The sequence below is a fragment of the Sinocyclocheilus rhinocerous genome, unplaced genomic scaffold (assembly GCF_001515625.1).
Source record: "Sinocyclocheilus rhinocerous isolate Xijiao unplaced genomic scaffold, SAMN03320098_v1.1 scaffold5861, whole genome shotgun sequence".
NCBI classification, from domain to species: Eukaryota; Metazoa; Chordata; class Actinopteri; order Cypriniformes; family Cyprinidae; genus Sinocyclocheilus; species Sinocyclocheilus rhinocerous.
In genome coordinates this window covers 9719-30766 of record NW_015646409.1, presented here as the reverse complement: position 1 = coordinate 30766, position 21048 = coordinate 9719, and the positions used below count along the sequence as shown (strand labels likewise).

Here is a 21048-nt window from a genome sequence, read left to right as displayed (position 1 = left end):
ATAATGGTCAATCATCACTCAATGAATCTCTTAATTACCTCAATAACTTTAACACTGCTCCAGTATTACTTTTAACACTCTGTAGTGTGGACACATATAGACACCCAGCAGTGTTAATTTGACACTGGGGATTTGTTAGGGCTGTGTAGTATTAGTTTTTTTTTATAAAGAAAACAAGCAGCAAATGAATAGAGTGCAAGTCTAAATGTCTTAGAATAGAGCGTGATAGAATATATATATACAGTATAATATATATATATACACTAGGGCTGGGTAAAAAATATAGATATCTCGATTTTAATCGATTCTCATTTTTACGGAACAATAAATTGAAGTAGAAATATTATTATGTAATTGTAACTTTATTATTTTAAAAACTTAATTAAAGGGATACTCCACCCCAAAATGAAAACCTTGTCATCAATCACCCACCCCCACGTCGCTCCAAACCCGCAAAAGCCTCGCCCGTCCTCGGAACACAACCCAAGACACCCTGGATGAAAACTTAAATACTTAGTCTTAAATACTTAAATACATTCTAAAATGCCATATTTAAATACTTTATGTTTTTAAATTAATTTAAATGGATAATATCACCTGCATGTTTGTCTGATGAGTGCATAATAAGCGCCGCCTGCTGGCAATAGCTGTAAATGTAAGCACAAGAAAAGCACATGTTGTTTTCCAAAGACAGATATTGATTACAATGGTCTGTCTAAAACCTGCATTGATTGCTTACCACCACTGATTTCCCCACATAAATGTTAAAGCTTTGATGCTAACTTAAGTTTGATCACTGTTAAAGCTATAATGTCCACTAATATGTTTATTTACAAAAAAAAAGGCATCCGTGGAGAAAAGCGAGGCAATTTTATTTCTAATATAATATCAAATTTTTCATAAAACTGCAATTTAAATATATTATTTCTATAGGCTACACAAAAAAGTAAAAAAAAGGACAAAAATAAAAAGGCTGAATAAGTTGATCTATAGCATGTTAAATGGTGGTATTCTAGTCTATGAATGGTACACCCCCTTAAGCTCACATAAATGGTTTGACCCAAGTTTTCAGCAGCCAATGACACTGACCCGTTCAAACGAATTTTTTACGGGTATTTCACGTATTCAAGATATACGCGATATACACGTGAAATACGCGTTAAATACACGTGAAATACCCACTGATTTTTTCACACGCAAACAACACGTATCTAACGCGTCAAAATACGCGTATTTGACGCATTGTTGATGTGTAAAATTTTACGTGTTTTTGACAATTTTGGCCTTCCATAGTTCTCACTCTCCATCAGCCAAGCGTAAAAGCCGCATCGCATAGATGCTAGCGCCCCGCTAACCGTTAGCTCAGTAACAGTCTAGTAGCCTAGTGTAGCTCCAGACAGCCCACGTTCAATTGAACAACCGCGAGTTGTTACAATATATATATACACACATATACACACAAAGAAAAACAAGTAGATAGAATAGAAAAAATAGAAAGCTAGTGTTTTTTTTAAATAAAAAAAGAAGATAAATAGATCAAGTCAAATTAAAATAGAATAGAAAGTGCTAGAGTTAGAGGGTCAAATAAAGATGGAACAGATGTGTTTTTAGTCGTTTCTTGAAGATGGCTAAGGACTGCTCGGATTGAGTTGGGCAGGTCATTCCACCAGAAGGGAACAGTTAATGAAAGGTGAATTTTGTGACAGTGAAAGTGATTTTGTGCCTCTTTGAGATGGCACAATAATGCGTCGTTCACTTGCAGAACGCAAGCTTCTAGAGGGCACATAACTCTGAAGTAATGAATTTAGGTAAAGGGGTGCAGAGCCAGTGGTGGTTTTGTAGGCAAACATTAATGCCTTGAATTTTATGCGAGCAATTTACCAAGGGGCCTGTCCCAATACCCACACCTGCAGTCTCGGACACTGGACAGTGCACGCATGCAACAGGAAGGAAGTGTGCAAGACTGTCCCAAGCCTGAAAAAAGCCAAAGCTCTGTTCCTGTCTAAAACACACTAAATCCATGCTATCTTTAATACCACTTCTTTTTGAGGCTAAAAGTGTATCCCATCATTCATCATATTCTGGAACTCACGTAGCCCGAAAGTGCAAGATATTAAGAAATTTCCAGTGTAAGTTAAATTAATTAGATATTACATACATTATAATATAATAGTAAAATGTAAAGTGTTGCTCAGTGTATTGGTGCAGAGATGAGTATGTTTATTTTGTAAAACATTTGCAACTGATTTTTGCACTTAATTAGAAGCACCACAATTAATAAATGATGTGTTCTGTGACACAAACTACTACAGACATTTAGACGTTTATTTAAAAGTGAATACTGAAAATGAAAATGTGTAAATAAAGCTCTGTAAATAACACTACAGATTTGTCCCATTGGCTAATCAAAAGTTCTACACACACTTCATGTAGTCTTCATGCCCATTTGAACACTTGGGCCAAATACAGGAAATACATCACATCAAGTAGACAAGAGCTCAAGCGCAAATACCACACTTTAAGTGTGAGCTTTTTCGGTATCATGAAGCTTCAGAGGGTGTAAGGAACATCAAGGCAAACAAACAAACAAACAAACAAACAAAAAAGTATTTCTGTGTTATCTGTTAATTTATTGAACAGTAAAATGTTCTCCCCGCTGTGCAATAAAACATGTGCAATACCCAACTGTCAATACTTATATTTATTATACGTACGTTAGTGACTTAATATATCTTACATCTACCCACATTCCCTTGCATAATTTGCTTATAGCACTTTACATACAATATACTGTTTACTGTCTCTTTGTCTATGTATTTTTACATATTTATTTTTACTCACTTATTTTATTTTTTTTGTTATCTGTGTCTTGTCACTTGTCAACCAGTGTGTACTGTAACATTGTGGGTACAGGGAGAGGCCCAAGGTCTGCTTTACAGTGGCCAACTGAGTGAGTTCTACGTTACGTATTTAATATTCATGACTTGAGCCTTTTCCATAGTAGGTTTCGTCAATTCACTTCCTGTAAGTTCGGAGTGCTACTCCACCCATTGAGCGTGAGTTGTGTTGAAGATAATAATAGAAATAGGGCAGGGTCCAGCAGACAAACGCGCTTCAGCCGCGAGCGATTTCGCAATTTAATGATATAAACACAATGACATAAACGAACGACAGGACTGAGGAAACGCGTTTGATGTCTCGTAGTGAAACGGCTTGACACGACGCACGCGGAGTTTAGCGATCAACAGAGCTGCGCTAACGTTACTTCAGAAACTACTATACATGCGCTCCGATAAATAAGTTCTTCTGAAACGCTTTTGTTTCAGGACATCGATGCATTTTCGGGAGTGTGATATCGTTTCTTCGAGTCGTGACGAGCGTGTGCGTGATCAGTCCTTGATCTATGCAGTTATTCAATTCTTGCCATTTTTTTTCCGTCCAGACCTATATATGCTGCTAAGCGGATTTTTACATTTTTATCTAAAAATGAAACCATAATCGTCTTCATTGTAGGTTACCGGTGTTGATGACATCACGTCAATATTATTTGTTGGTTTGGTGCCACTAGTAGAGTTACCAGGAATGGCAGCTATGAAGTGTGCCGGTTGAGAAGCTGTACTGTTGGGGTTGGGGTCATTTAACAAACTGATGAAAAAATGAATTCCGATCCAGAGGCCATTTCTCTTTCTGTACCCTCTCTCTGCCAACCCCTAGACATGATGGGAGGGAGTAATGGAGAATCCAGTGGCAGCGTGAACCCTGGTGCTGGGACCTTCTGGCAGGACTCCTCCAGCTGTAAGAGTGCCAACACTGGGGTGATCAGTTTGCCCTCAGACAGTGGGAACTTGTTGACCACGGGTAAATGTAAGAGCCGAGCCGTGCAAGTGGCCTATGTGAGGAACTCTGAGACGAGCCAACCTCTCAACCCGGAGAACATGGCTTTACAGTGTCTGAAGGATGCTTGTGACATTGTGGGGTTTAAACTAGACATAGTCCCCTTTGGGAAGCTGGACTTTGGTGAAACGTCAGTTCTTGATAATTTTTACAATGCAGGTAAGTCTACTGACAGAAGTTTTGGGAATGTCCTGCAAATGAATGTGAATGTCATTCGCTGAATGGGCACAAATATTGCTATGAACAGTTTGTTGACAACCCACGTGCTCGGTAGACACGACCCTTTATTGTCTGTTAGGTGTGTTTGGTTTCTTTCTATTTGGTTTCTTACCTTTTTCCAGGAAAGTTCTCAGAATGGAATGGGAGGCTGATACCATCAATACCACATGCACACAACCCAGGGTGGAGTGCAGTGTCTTTAACCTCGTTTCCACGAGAAATGACTAGCATTTAGAGGCATGCAAACTTGAATGGAAATTAAGTTTTGTGTGGTAGCTTGAAAATGAATGTAAAGTGTTGAGCTGCAGCAAAACCAGAGAGGCACAGTCTTGTTCAAATGTAAAAAAAAAAATCACCATATCACTATAATCAGAGCTCTACGCATTTCCTTACAATGTGTAATAGTCAATTCCCTTACCTGAACACCTGTTGGTTATTATGCATTACAAAACCGTCCTCATCCATGAGATCATCGCAGGCAGTGACAAAACACTCAATTTGAGGTAGTTTGATTTAATCATTTTGCAAATGTTGCAGGTATTTGGGATGTTGACATATATACCGTACATGTGTCCTATGGTGTAACAGCAAAATTTAGAAAGCAATAATTAATCATTATTAATAATTAATTTCTTGTTAATAATTGTTTATAATACACAAATAGCATAAGAGAGATTTATCTTCATTGTTAGTTTTTTTTTCTTTTCTAAATGTTTGCTGTCACGCCATAGGACACATTTACGGTATATTTGTCAACTACCCATTTGCAGCTAGTGAGAATCCATGAAATTACCAAATAACATCCATAAAATAAACAAATAACTGTAAAATAAGTGAAAGGATAGTATTGAGGTAAAATGGAGTGATTATCATTCGTTAATCAGTGGTTACTTTTAATGAGATTTATTTATTATTACTTTTAAGATTTGGAGTTTAACTTTCTATCTCTAAAAAGAAGAATGCCTTTTCTCTTAAAGATTTAATCATGTGCTTTGGACGATTGTCATTTTAATGCGACCTAGTTTCTTTTGGACTTTATATCAGAGACAGACTCTTTTTGTTACTGCCTGGAGTTTGGCCCACAGCACTGTTCTCCCTCCATCATTTGTGATTAAGGCTTTGATGTGTGCTTTGCTTTCTCTGCACAGAATTCTATGTTTCACCATAGTTTTGTCCTATTCATCTCAGAATGCTGTTTCATCCATGTGGTCTTTAGGTTTAAAAAAACTCAAGATGGGTTGCAGAGAAAACGGCTGTTTCCTGTGGTAACCTCGCACATCTCTTGCTAAGTCGCTGTGTTATTTTGGATGCTGAGATGTTATGTCGTCAGTACTTAACTGGAGCCCTCAAATTCTTAGTTTCATAAACTTGGACTGTGTCTATAGTTGTGGACTCATGATTGCTTAGATATTCTGGTGTAACCTTATCCAGTTTTGCGCACTTCGGTAAGCTTTTTGAGCTTGCCAAACCTGCACTTAAATGACTGCAACTCCTAACAGCATAATTTTTTTTTGTTTAATAGAATGGGAAAAAATTTAATAAATATTCTGCCATCACCACCATGCATAAAAATGCATGCTGTAAACGTGTTTGTTGTCATTTGCATATTTTAAGATGCCTTTTTGGTCTATAGGCACATCGCTTTATTATTATTTTACACATTTGACTGTTTTGATGAATGCATACAGTACATACAGTACATAATTTGAGCCTGCTTGTTTTATCTACTTGTAGCATTTAAAAAAAAGGCTTAAACATGTTTTAACTGTGGATGCGTAGGATGGTATTTGTACTCTGGGAGTTTTTAAAGGAATAATGGTTTGTTGTGGAACGCAATCTTATCAAAGGTTTTTTTGCAACTGATTACAAGAAAGCCTACATTTCTCTTGCATATTATGGTTATCTCTGCAAGGGCTGGTCATCAGATAGAAGTCTTCTTTTATTTTATTTTTTATTTTTTGGTTTGAAAGTTGTGCGGTGATAGAGTTAGTCTGATTTTGTGCTGGTTGAACAGTTTTGTGCTGTGCTGTGCTGTACCATCAACAGAGTATATGAGGACACATAGGCTGCAAAGAAACAGTGGTAAAAAAATTTTTATATTAATATTCGTAAAACCAGTGTTGTTGCAAAGTGCACATCCAGTGGCACTTTACTATCCCATGAGGCCACAGGAGAGGAGTTGTGAATTGCAGTGACTTGATGCATCTGTTCTGTATTGTATAATGTACTGCATACTTTTTAGTGCATTTTGAGTAAACATTTTTTGACAAAAGAAAATGTGAGGAATAACCTTGATAAATCGACAATAAGCTCATGCGATAATCTCAAAATAATGTCAAGCATTAGATGAAACACTGGCCTGTTTGCAATTTGCAAGCCTGATTGGCTTATTATCACAAGGACAATAACAACATAATGAATGTAGTTCATCCAGATTATATATATGCTGTGTAGAACGTACTTATTAACAGTTATTCAGAAGTGCCTACTCAACATACAGTATGTTGTTTACCTGGCTATCAAACTTTCAGCCAAAGAAACTAGGGGTGCGCCGATCCGATATTCAGTATCGGTATCGCTCCGATACTGCCACTTTATGCTGTCCAAATCCGATATTGTGCGTTTACTATTCTGTGTTATTGTTAAATCCCACGAAAGGCACAAAAACGTTATAAAGCACCATAAGGTTTCCGTGCATTATATTTCAAGTGTTCCATAGTTTAATGTGAGGTACAGATGAATATTTAAGTCGTTAAATTCAAGTTCACGTAAACTCCTCTCCGCTGCGGCTGTCTGTAATCCTCCATTCAGCATTCAGACTGCGCGTCGCGTTCGGTTACGACAGTCAAGACGATGGAACTCTCTCTAGGATGATACAATGTTCCTATTATTATACTTGAACTGTAACGTTAGATAAACATCAGTGGTTTTGCATAAAAGTACTTTATCTTGCTGGAGTTTAGTGCTAATTCTGAATCATGTTACTTTCTACCGGGCGTCTGTTAGAGATCACTACACTGGAGTAGAGAGCACTATGAATTGTTCTTCACGCGCACAATAACTGAAATGTAAAGCTGTTAAAAGAAAAGGCCCAATAAACTATGGCACAGATATAATACACTATGCATCAATGTCTCTTCCCTTTGTGCTTTGAACTTTTCTATGCGGAGCGCTGCGCGCTGTGACTCCGTGTTGCTTCAAGCGCATCATTCTACGCATGGGATGCGCATAAGTGCTTTGTACCGCTCCATAATGGAGCCTTTCATGTTATAATACTTTTGCGCAATGAAAGATTGTTAATAGCCTTTCTTGTTCTGTCTTATCTATCCTATGTTGCTGCCTCATTACTGTGCTATAAATGTAAAAGAGATGTATTTAATTTATTGCCTATATTTATATATAATTATATTTACTTGTTTTTCATTAATGTATATTACAATACAATGAGCAATGTGTAACATTGTACCAGATTACATGTATTTACTTTTATTTGTTCCCCACTAAATGTTTTTTCTCTAAATGTTTAGATTTTATAAAATTATTGTGAACTCATCATTTTTGTAGAGTACATTTTGCTGCTGAATTATCCACTAACCTAGTTTATAATAGTATTTTTCTCATAGATTATGATTATATATTTTTTAATTTGATATGTTTCTTTATAAGGAAGTTGTCTATATTTACTAGATTGTGTGTAACACACAAAAGAGTGATGATCAGGTCAACACACACTGAGGTATAGAAAAAAAAAAAAAACTGTGCTGGTATCGGATCGGTATCGGTATTGTCCGATACTCAGAACTTTTGGTATCGGATCGGGATCGCGTCTGAAAAAAATGGTATCGTGCCACCCCTAAAAAAAATGTTTTTCTGCAAATTTCCAGTGAACAAAAAAATGCCTGAAAAAAGTTGTGAAAATTAGACATGGCCTAGTTCCTTACAGGTGAGCTGTGTTGTTTTTAGGCCTATATTCATTATTGCTTAATGTGAAACGTCAACTATAGGTAGGCCTTAACAATTCGCTGGATTAATTGCACTAGTATAGGAACTATCTAAAAGGTAGTATAACAGGAACGACCTGTTCATCCAAACAGTCAAAGGGGAGTATATTGGGAAACTAGTTATTAGAAATATGTTATCAAGATGCTTAGTAGCTGTAGAGAGATTTAGTTTCAGGTGTCGTTCTCATTTCTTGCACTCCGCTGAACTCAGTAAATGGCACATTCCTTTTCCGTTTGATGAGGCCCCGCTAACTCGTGCTGAATGGTTTTCAGTTCATATCCTTGTTCAGCAGTCTAAGAATATCTGAGCGCTTGAGTGATTCCTTTAATTATTCAGTCTAAATGCACCAAATGACTCTGAGATTTCATAGTAGTTTTTTCACGTTCACTGTTTATTTATTTTATTTATTTAGTCATTTAGCAGACACTTTTATCCAAAGCGACTTACAAATGAGGACAACAAAAGCAATCAATTGTAGTAGTCGCACGGTAGAGTCGATGGTCTTTACACTCTTCGGTCTTCACCCGAGGAGGCCTTCACGCAACCACTGTCGCGGTAAACTAAGCTTTTTTATACCCGTCTAACAAAATACTAAATTAATTCAGCTGGACACACTTTCCACTTTTTTCCACAACAAATGGCCAAGCAAGCGCAGACACTGACAAGATACACGATACAGAACGAGACCAAACGCGATATCAGCACGTCTTCACACAGTAATCAAAACAAAACTAAGTTAATGATACAGAATAATACTAAAATATATAATACCAAATAATACTAATATTATAATAATACTAAATACTGGAATAATACTAGTAAATTAATACACTGTTGTAATAAAAATTCAAAGCCAATACAATGTATACATTTTTAGACCAAATGACCAATGGTATGTGAGCATTGGTTGGAAAATAAAACCCACTGACAGCCAAAAGTGGGTAAATTTCCCATGATGCATATTTGGAAAAGATATTACAAGAACAACAGTAGATAGTAACGGTTCAATGGGATGTGGTTTCCAGCAGACTAGCAGTCAGCCTAGAGATGCATGAGAGTTTTGGACAAGTTACAATTTATTAATTCATTTCTGTATTGTATCTGTATTTTCTGAAAATTCTAATGGAATTCCTTTACTAATTACTGATCACATTCACATCTCTCCACCTCTTAGAATTCCACTGTAAGTGCATTACAGACATTTATCCTTTGTTTTTACAACCTGATGGATGAGTCAAAATGATTGACTGTGGTAATCAACAATAAATTACAGATGTTGACCACAAATTTTGTTTTGAACTACATTCATTTAACAGCATTTTATAGGAAGCATAATGATCGAAAATGAAAGAGTTGTAGTGTACTTTAAATTGCTTGGTACTTGGTCAATTACTAAAAGCAAATCTCATACTATAACAATAGTTTCGATAGTTTCTTACTATCTTTTTTTCTTTCATTTTTTTTATTTATATGAATACATTTATACATATACTGTACATATTTTACGCATTTATATTAATCCTTAATGAACTATATCAATGTTTTTAGTATTATTCTGTATCATTAACTTAGTTTTAATAATATTACTGAAAAATGACGGTGGAAGCAGATGTTGAAAAATAAGCATTTCATTCTACTGTTCTGATGCTTTCTGCCATGCTTGCATAGCTTGTCACTTTGTTTCTGTTGTGCATGGCCCCAAATGTCTTCCAGCAATATTTATGAATACTTTCTGTTTGCCAACACAAATTACATCATAAAGAGTGAAAAATTTAAGGGGGTCTGAATACTTTCCGTACCCACTGTATATGGCGTGATTAGTCGATATATTGATTATTGCGACAGGCCTAGCTGGAGAATCCCCTTAATGACTTCTCTTGAACTTGTAACATAGTGAGGGGAGACAGTTTGTTCAGAAATATTGTTAAGCTACTGTATTATTCTGGCAATTGCAATCCTTAAAGGATTAGTTCACTTCCAGAATGAAAATTCTGTCATCATTTACTCACCCTCCACTTGTTCCAAATCTGTATGAGTTTCTTTCTTCTGTTGAACACAAAAGAAGATATTTTGAAAAATGTTAGTATACGAAGAGTTGATGGGCACCATTGACTTCCATAGTAGGAAAAACAAATACTATGGAAGTCAATGGTGTCCATCAACTGTTCGGATTTTTTAAAATCCAAGTCAAATTCAAATATTTTAGTCAAAAGCATATTCTCTTTTTTCTAGAATCTAGATTTTTTAAAATCCAAGTCAAATTCAAATATTTTAGTCAAAAGCATATTCTCTTTTTTCTAGAATCAAACTTTGGCCTCAGATGACACACAAACCTGACAAATATACAGACTACTTCACTGCTTAGAGAACACTAGTGAGATCAATTCAAAGCACAAAAACCTCCTATTGGGAAACAGGAATCATTTTGCAAGTCAGTGTCTATTACAGTTTGCAACATAAACAGAGGGGTGCCGATACAGTGAAATTTACCAATAAGCATTAAGAAAAGTTTATTTTCATTACACTACTGTAAAGTGATCTTACAGTATATGAAAAGCACTAGAAAAGTTCAAATACCAAATAATTGAATATGAACTTGGTATGCAACAAGACCGTATACTGTAAGTTACATTACAGTAAAAATAAATTGCATTACAGTATTGGTAATGACCTTATTTGCCATACTATAGCAGTTTCTTAGTCTTCTGACACAAGATTTTCTCTACTTCTCCTATGTAGTTGTCTCTCAGTTCTTCAAAAATACAGTACATGTAAGAAGTACTTGGCTACAAATCAATTCAACAGTTACGAGTTTGAGGGTGTACAACATGCCACAGTATAGAATAGTAAAAGTTCTTCCATCTAAAGTATTGCTACTATGTACTGTAATTATACTGTATGTGTAAGTAATATAAAAACCATATAGATGACCCTGTAGGCCAACATGGGCATTCCAATAATCAAGAAGAAAATGTTTTGTCTTTGTTTTGAGAACTGAAGTAATAGTTTGGGAAATCGGCACTCAATTTTGTTGTGGAATAAAATCATGTTATTAAATGTTCTGTTTTGTTGGATAACAGGTTTATAAATGCTTCTCATTACAAGATTGGGAAGATGTTTGGTGCGTTGCTTTTTCTAATACACGTTATAAGAGACTCAAACTCACAGCACTTTCAGTAATCGCATTAAGCCAAATCAAATCATTAAGCCAATTTTGATTAATTGTTTAGCCCTATTCCAGCTTTCAGTACAGTTCAAGATATTGAATGGTCCACACTTGCATCCCTCACAGCATCATTTCTGCTCAAAACTTTGTAACTTTAGATACCCTATTGCATTTAGTAATCATATTGTGAAGCCCAGTTTGGCCAATACAATCTGGCTTGTCAGCATGATGGATTTCTGCCTGTCTGGGAGCAACATCGATCCTCTTTGTTTAAACAAACTAACACTCAAAACCTAACACTGAAACTCCGCTAAGACTCATTCAAGGCTTTTGTGTACCTCTTTAACAGTCATGTACATTTAAGTTTCACATTGATTTCAGTTAATTAAAAATCTTGAATTCTTTCTTGCTAATAATTACCCATTGCTTGTTGTCCTTGTATTTTGGGTATATGTTAGTTAGTTATGTAGCAACATTATCAGAGGATCATTGTTGTTGCTATATGCGTCTGTTAACCACCTAAATCTTGCTTGCATTTAAATCAAGCTTTCATTTTTTTCAGCTTCCTGTAATTATAGGAATGTTGCAAAGCTACAAATGTTCATACTCGACAAGTCAGTCTTAAGAAACCCCTGAATAATAAGGCTGTGGCTTGTCCAGTAGACTCCAGTCAGACACATTTCTTAGGAATAAATTCATACTAAATCCTTCTAGAGGGTAACTAACAGATAGGCCTATTCAAATAATAAACGGACTGCCAAAACGATCTGTGCTTATTAGAAAGGGTCCAACACACAGTGGCACAAAATCACATATGCACTAAAGTTGTGTATCTCAGTTGTTTGAGAATTGTAAGATTAAAACCAGTTAAATATTGAATTCACTAATCAACAAGTCATTTGTTGGATGACTAGTTAACCATACTAGCTCAACCGTACCTCACATGACATTTCCCATTTATGTCATTTGTGCACTTTGAACAAAGTCATGTCCTTGCAGCAGCTGTACGTGCACAGAACTGTAACAGATTTATGTGGGAGAATTCAAAACTACATTTGCATGTGTGAAATCTGATTCAGAATTCCTTTTGCGAATTGGAATGCTAGATCTTGTATTCACAGCTGGAAATTATCATCGCTGTCATATTAACAGGTTCCAAACCTGTATGACTTTCTTTTTCCATGGAACATAAAAGGCCGATGTTCAGGTCAGCAGATTGTTAGTGAAAGACAACCTCGAAAACCTTTCACATTCATTTCACCTGTTTTCCATAATTTGCAAATGGATGATGAACTAATGCTGTCGTACCTATTTTGTGTGGCATGGAAGAAAGTCATACAGGTTGGGGATGACGTGGGTTTTTTTTTTTTTTTTTGGATGAATTTTTTTTTTTTTAAATTGGATACAAAATATGGAAGAAGACAAAACCGGAGAAATATACAACTAATGATCTGACAAAATCCAGTGGCTGCGTATAATTTAATACATTTTTAAACTTTTTTCATAATCATAAATCATTGATCTTTAAGGCAGCATCATAAACTTTTTTTAATACACTTTTACACAACCTGTTTGTTATTTTAGATGTTGTATTTAACAAATGAACTAATTTGCATTGATCATCCCTTGAAACATGAATCATTAGCTTTACATTAGTTGACTATAAGCTCTATTGTACACATCACCTTATTATTGAAATGCAGCACTGAAAAATTGTGTAACTTGAGAAAAATAATTCATGATGATCTACTGATATCCACTGGTATCCATCTTGAGATGATTAGCATTGTCTGATAACCACCACATCGATTAACACAAGTGTCTGCCGGTCCACTTTGTTCATTTCAAAATCTCCTGCCAGCTTTGTCAATGGTTTGTAAACAGTTCTATTTTTTTTATATTCAAGTATTTTAGTAAATGCTGTGTACAATAATTTTGCATTCATTTGTAATGAGTCATTGTATCACCCTTAGACCTCCCTGCATTCTAAATGTCAATATTTGCATTGGCCACTGAAAAACCCATATTGGTCAACCACTACTTCCAGTGGTACAACTCTGACAAATTGTCCACTTGGTTATCGCTTGGTTATGGACATATTTTACAGTTTACATATCTTATAGTGTCTTTTTGAGAATTTCTGACTGTCCAAAAGTATTACACATATATTGTTGAGAGGCAACATACAGTTCTGCTTGTGGATATGTAGCTACTTTAACTAGACACTTGCTACTAAAGCAATGTTTACGCTTCTCAATTCTGATTTATTGCTTGGATCAGTTTTTCCCTCCACACCATTAACATTATTTTTTAAAATGTGGCCAATATCAGATTCAAGTGTGAACTGATCACGGTCCTGAACTGACTCGCATATGCAAAAACAATAACAAAAACGTCTCACTGTCATATGGCGGTAAACATGGAGGCCACTGAAGTCAGTGTTTATGTGTTCATTTATAAGACGATGTGACGTGGAATCCAGCGAATTTGTGCACAGGAGGACGAAGAAAGGATAATAATATTTAAATATGTATGATATGTACCCTCAAGTTTTGCTAGTATAAGCCCTAACCTGGATACATCGCACTGTCCCTTTACTGTTTTGATCAAAGAGCAGGTTAAGATACCTTTTAAAGATAATTTTGTTTCCCCGGTAGACTCAAATTTGTATATGCAAATCGATTTTCACATATATTTGTGATATAACTATAAAGCATGAAGAATGAAGAAGTTCCAACAAATCCAAACTCCAAGATCCAACATCTTTCACTGTTAAGATTTATTTGAACAAGAAGACACAAAAACTCGGGATGTTCATACACTCTACATGTCCTTCTGCTTAGGAATGTATGTTGCTGTGTTCGTTTTCTCTGTCATGTCTGTTTCCTTTGGGTTAACTGAAACAACAGCTCTGGCACAGATGCATGCAAACAGAGGAACTGACTTCCTGCTGATATTTAAATGCGGTGTTAAGGGTGTTGAACTCAACTATAGGGACGGGCCCGATAGAAAATAACCCCCACACACAAACATTCAGCAAACTGTCCGTGTCTGTCTGTTAGTCTATCAGGTCTGGGTTTAAAAAAAAAAAGTGAACACTCTCTGTCTCTGTTCACAGATATTGCAGTGGTTGAAATGACGGATGCATTTCGACAGCCTTCTCTCTTCTATCACTTGGGTGTGCGAGAGAGTTTCAGCATGGTCAACAACATCATTCTTTACTGTGATCTCAACTCCGACTCGCTGCACTCTCTTCAGGTCAGGAAGTCTTTTGTCTCAGTGTCACCAGAGTCCAGAGTCAAATTTAAAATAAAATTGATTTTTTTCAGCATCTTACTTCATAATCTTCCATTCTGAAACTTAGAGACCAAAATATGGCCAAAATATATCACAATATATTTTTCCCATGTGATACAATATCATTATTTAGCACTACATTCATTTGCCTTTGATGGGGGAAGGATATGCTTTCACATTTCCTTTAGCTTTCCGCAAAGACCTTGAGAATGAATGTAAACAGAACTTGTTAAACTCCACAGAATAAGAAACCTTTTCATTTAGGGCCCGCTGAAATCCATTTAGTTTTTTTCCATTCTATTTCTTAATTTTATGATTGAATACAAATGTATCATCAAGTATGGTGTCTAATGAAACGAATTAATAAAGTTTTAACAGTTTGATCAATCTTTTAAAATGTAATTAAATGAAAATATAATAATTTACAACAAAACTTATTATTATTATTATCACTGTGAGAAGTACATTTTAGTACACAGTAGTAATGTATTCGATGTGTCATAATTTCTTCAAGTTAATCCAAACTTTTGGCTGTAGGGAAGGCCTACAGAGTTTCTGTGTGCGAATGACCATAGTTTTTCTCGAATGAAACGGTGAAAAGCTGGTAAAGTGGCAGCTCTGGAGTTGAAGTTCATGTGATCATCTATTCATATATTGAGGCATAGACGTTAAAAACATTGTGAGCGTCACGTGTTTGAGGTTGTGTTGTAGACAAAACTGCCTTTACTCATTCACACAAAGACATGCAGACTTACTAGCCACATGCACTGAATGGTTGTTGTCATGTTTATTCCTGCTGTGTGATAGGCTGTTAGATTAATCCATATTGATTAAAAATGTCCAGAGCTTATCATCTTTGTCCATATAAATTTTATCGCAATCTCAATATGATATTGTTCATCGCCCAGCCCTAATGATCTCCAAATATTGTTTAAATCCAGTCTTTAGATTCCAGATCTGCTTACTCTTGACATTCTCTTCATGAGCTGCGTTCTGGAATAAACCGTTCAAATGTATGCTCAACACCTGTTGATGCGTTCCCTTACTATCAGCATTTTTAAACAACATTTTTGAATTTAAAAAATATACGTAATATGTAGTTTTGCAAAGTCATATGTAGACATTATTTATATTTGCCTACAAAACTAAATGTAAACCTTTAAATGCCTTTTCTATCAAAAGGTTACTAATATAATGAAAAATATAAGTTGTGTTAAGTGTGTCCAAACCTTTGACTGGTAGTGTATTGCTGCATCAGGTGACCAAGGTTTGGCCAAGTAGGACATTTTCCTGGATCAGAAACAACATTCCAAAAGTACAAATACACTAATCTCATCCCCAACACTTCCTATGCTTCAAGTAATGGAAAGCACTTTTGTAAAATATTGTTGAGGAGAAATAATGCAAGTCAAATTTTGTAGCACCTGAGTGTGAGACTCTACACATATCAGTCTTATAGAAAACGCTGCTTTATTCTACATATAGCATATAACAGCAAGAGCAACCAACAACACAACACTTTGTTGATATTGATCCAAGAATGTCCATTATGTGGATATGTGTAGTATGTGTAGATAAACAAATAGCTTTGGTGTGAGGTGACAGCCATTATAAACAAACTTCATGCATCCAGGCCGATAAATGGTGCCAAGTCCAAAAACATTTGGACTGAATAAGAGCCAGGAACTGATTGAGTGCCCTAAAATCTAACCCTAAAATCTGATTAGTTGATAAAGATCCATGTCTTGCTTGGCAAAATCAAAGTAAGCAACTGCATCATGGTGTGTTGCACATAGGCTACATTTATAGTATTATAGATTTACACACATTCTAATTCAAATGTGTATTGGGCTAGTACGAGAAACGCTCGGTGTTGTGAGCAAAAGGGTGCTTGCACATTTATTGGATGGACACAAATTATTAATACAACCCACATTATTTGCAGTGGATCGCTTAGACATCCAACAGTTTCATCACAATGATCAACTGTAGGTTTTTATTACAACAGTTAATTGTATGCAGGCATTATTGTCATGGAGATCCTCCTGGCAAGGTCACACACCTCTATTATTACTTTACATTACTAAATGGAATTATGCCAGGTGAGTGGGGAGTAAATTGCATAATATGAGATATATCTAGCTCTTTAAGGCAGAGGTTTTATTACTAGGCAGAATTTAGTGGAGGATGGTGCTTGGCTAACACACGCACACAGAATTGCACAGTTTCAGAAAACACTCTACAATATGCATAGATAAATGTTTTTACCAGTAGCATGCTACATTGTTGTAATAGTGTGATGTTATTACAGTGCATGTTTAATTCAGCATATCCACTTTATCTTAAATAAAAAAAAGCAGCTACAAACGGAAATGCAGAACGAGCATTCATAAGAGTGTTTACACTCTTAAGGATGTCAACCAAGCAGTGGCTAACTTTTAGTTTTTCTGGAATAGGAGAAAATATTTTCAAATCAAAAATGACTTTTAACAGTTCAATAACATAATCGGACAAGAAAAGGGTATTTAAAGTTATAGTTATCACTTTTGATTTATTGTTGTCAGTGGAAATGGAAGGCCAAATTGAGCAAATTGCACCTTGCATACTCAACAGAAACAGAACATACTAAAGAATTAGTAAAATACACTGCCATTCAAAAGTTTGGGATCAATAATGTTTATTAAAGAAGTTTCTTATGCTCATCAAGGCTGTATCTATTTGAGAAAAATACTGAATATTATTTCACAAAATAATATTGTGAATTATTGCCATTTTAAAATAAAAGTTTTCTATTTTATTATACTTTATAATTTATTCCTATGAAGCAAAGCAAATTTCAGCATCATTACTCCAGTCTTCAGTGTCACATGATCCTTCAGAAATCATTCTAATATGCTGATTTATTATCAATGTTGGAAACAGTTGTGCTGCTTAATATTTTTTTGGGACCTGTGATATTTTTTCAGGATTATTTGATAAAATAAAAGTTAAAAAGAACAGTGTTTATTCAAAATAGAAATGTTGTGTTATAATATACACTACTATTCAAAAGTTTGTGGTCAGTAATTTTTTTTCTTTTTTTTAAAGAAATTAATACTTTTATTTAGCAAGAATGTGTTAAATGGATAAAAAGTGATAGTAAATACTTATATTTTTAGAAAAGATTTCTATTTTGAATAAATGCTGTTCTTTTAAACTTTTTATTAATCAAAGAATCAAAGAAAAAAGTATCACAGGTTCCAAAAAAAACAAAATATTAAGCGGCACAACAGTTTCAACACTAACAATAAATCAGCATATTAGAGTGATTTCTGAAGGATCATATGACACTGAAGACTGGAGTAATGATGCTGAAAATACAGCTTTGCTTCACGGGAATATATTATATTTTAAAGTATATTAGAATAGGAAACCAATATTTGAAATTGCAATAATGTTTCACAATATTACTGTTTTTTTTCTGTATTTTCGATCAAATAAATACATCCTTGATGAGCATAAGAGACTCAACAAGGTCAATTATATATTAGGTTTATAATATAGGCCTAACATAATATAATAGCAAAACAAACTGAAGCATTTAAACTGAGATCTGTAAGTTAAATATTTAGCATTGCAATTAATTCGCTTTCGCAAATGGCTTACCCAACTCATTTATTTCGGCACATTATTTCTTCTGCGCGGCCGCTGTGGAAGAAGTGCGCGGCCGCGCGCGCAGCTTAGAGGGAACATTGGATACAGGATGTTGTTTGTGATAGATTTCAGTCATAAAAAAGAACTGGTCATTTATACCACCTGAATTCATTTGTGTCTCACATGTTTCTCTCATACAGGAGGTGGTATGTCAGAAGAATATGGTAAGTGTCTTAATCTTCACTTACTCTCTGCCTCATCTTAATTTACTGTCATTTTCAAACAGAAAGAAGAAATTATTTATTTGCCTCCTTTCTTAAGTTTGTGCTGTTATTCATGTGTGTTAATTGTTTGATTGCAAACTTGAAAACGTGGAAAAAGATAACTTCATTTTTGTTTGGTTATATCATGTTGTAGGAGCAATTTGACAGACATTGTTGATGTATTTTGGTGTATGAGACCAGTAAGTTTTGTTGTAGAATTTTATAATTAGGCCAAAAAAAAAAGGTTTCAGCCAACGAAATCATCCCATAGGGGTTTATGAGTGAACCTTAGGAGATTTGTGAGATATGAAATATAATGATAATGAAATATACTGTACAGGAGGCCCAGACAACCTAGCAAACTGCGAAATGAAACTAAATAAAATGTATAGATTATTTTCTCCTGTTGTCCACAACCAAGAAAATACCTTTGACCCTTTTTTTGAGGCATGGCATACCTGCTTACTACTGATTTATTCATCAGTGTCCATTTTCACTGTGGATATTAACAGTATTGCTCTGCTTCTATGTTTTCCTCCTATTCCAGACATGTACCGCTAACTACACGTTCATTCCATACATGGTGACGCCTCAGAATAAGGTGTATTGCTGTGAGAGCAGTCTGATGAAGGGTTTGAGTGAGCTGATGCAGCCCAGCTTTGAGGCCCTGCTGGGGCCCATCTGTATGCCACTGCTGGACCGACTCACTCAACTGCTCACCAGCTGCAAGACCAACACCTGGTGGGAACTCACTACCTCCTTTATCTCCTAACATTTTCACTCACTTCCATTTCGATAGGTTTCATCTCTATAGGTTTGTGACATTCTAAAAGCTCGTTATTCCAAAGAATACTGCAAGCTAGTCAAAAGAGCTTAGGGAAGTTCAGAATTATGATGTTTTCAAAGTTAAGCTCAAGACATATTTTTTTAATCTTGCATTTGCTTGTTGATTTTGTGTTGTTTTTTTATTGTATTGATTATATTGTGTTCAGCAAAGGCGCTTTATAAAATAACGTTTATTATTATTATTATTATTCAGTAGGCGTAATGTATTGTAAGTTGCTTCAGAGGCATGAGGTACTGCAAGTATTACATACAGCAATAATAAAACAGTGCGTTGACATGAAAAAGGAAATTTACTTTTGGTACTTAAGTACTTTTTGGAGCAAGTACTTCTGCACTTAAGTAAAATTCTGTCTTTACAACTTTTACTTGTAATGGAGTAATATTTGACCAGTAGTATCTGTACTTTCACTCAAGTAATGGAGTTGTGTACTTTGTCCACCTCTAAAAAGTATTATTTTTCAAATTGTTTCAGTTCACCTTAGAAATGTATACTGTTAATGTTTGTAATGACATATAGTCCACACTGAACAGTTTAGAGGAATTGTTTGAAAAACATTTTTTTTTTTAAACTGGCAGAATTTTTTTTTTTTTATAATAATGCTATGAGATTAATGTGTTAATAATATTTTGAATACTGAAATACGAAAAGATGAAATGATACTTTAAATATGAAACTAGACCAACAGTAGGTGGCACAGATTGTCTTATTAAGCGAGTTAACCAATTCATATGAATGGCTCATTGAATCATTGATTTGTTCAAAAACGCTGATGCATTTAGGAACGGAATTGTGTTTTGCTTGGAGATGCACAACCATTCTGTGATTGCTTTGTTTGGAACTATTTTTGTTGGCAAAAAGAGACATTATTGAAAATATTGTGTCTAAAATGTAACTCACAGTATTAACTTCTTGTTTATTGAACTGTTACTAAACAAGGGAAAAACAAGGTCGCTTGCTTGTAAAGTTCCTTAACTGTATCCTTCAGAAATATAAGACAAACTCATACAGGGACATTTTTGCCCCTATGTATTGGAATTTAGGGTCATTATATACTGATAGCCCATCATGCTTCATGGGCTCAGATAGTGTAATTACAGCATATACTGTACTAGTGGCTAGCTGCCCATACTAATCAACGTTGCTGTTGAAATATTGTTCCTAAAATTGTTTTTGTTTTACATTTTGTTTTAGTGTATGATGATAACTTCTGTGAATGGGCTTTTCTGCAATTTGTATTTCCATTCTGCATAGTTCAGTAACTTCTTTTTGTGTCTTTTGTGTGCTTGTTTAGCCAGTACTTCCGTGAGACGGTTCTGAACGAGATCCGTAAAGCGCGAGAGCTTTACACCGGAGCAGAGCTAGCGGCTGAGCTCCGACGGATCCAGCAGCGGCTCGATAACGTGGAGTGTCTTTCAGCAGATGTCGTCATCAATCTCCTTCTGTCATATAGAGATATTCAGGTGACTGCATCACATAAACCTTTGGTTGTTGTTCACAGTGATTGCAAAATATTATTCATCACAATTCTGTTTAGCTGTAAAGGTTTTCTTTATGCAAAACGTGTATACAGTGGTGAAACGAGTAAAGGGAGAATGTTATTGGTTGATTTAGGTCACACTTTAACAGGATGTTCCAGATTCAAGACAAGTTAAAGGTGATGTGTGTAATTTTTTCAAATCTTGCAGTACTGCTCGTTATGTGGACACAACCATAAGCCATTCATAAGT

General features: G+C 35.2%; 1 protein-coding gene across 1 annotated transcript; it reads left to right on the top strand.

Moving 5' to 3' along the window:
* Window positions 1-3203: 3203 nt before the first annotated feature.
* On the top strand, window positions 3204-20781 carry LOC107707785 (mitogen-activated protein kinase kinase kinase 5-like; the record flags this gene model as incomplete). The annotated part of the gene is made up of 5 exons (XM_016511880.1): window positions 3204-4053; window positions 14400-14539; window positions 18412-18435; window positions 19022-19215; window positions 20613-20781. Coding segments are annotated over exons 1-5 (924 nt in total), but the record flags the coding sequence as incomplete, so codon positions are not given.
* Window positions 20782-21048: the final 267 nt, after the last annotated feature.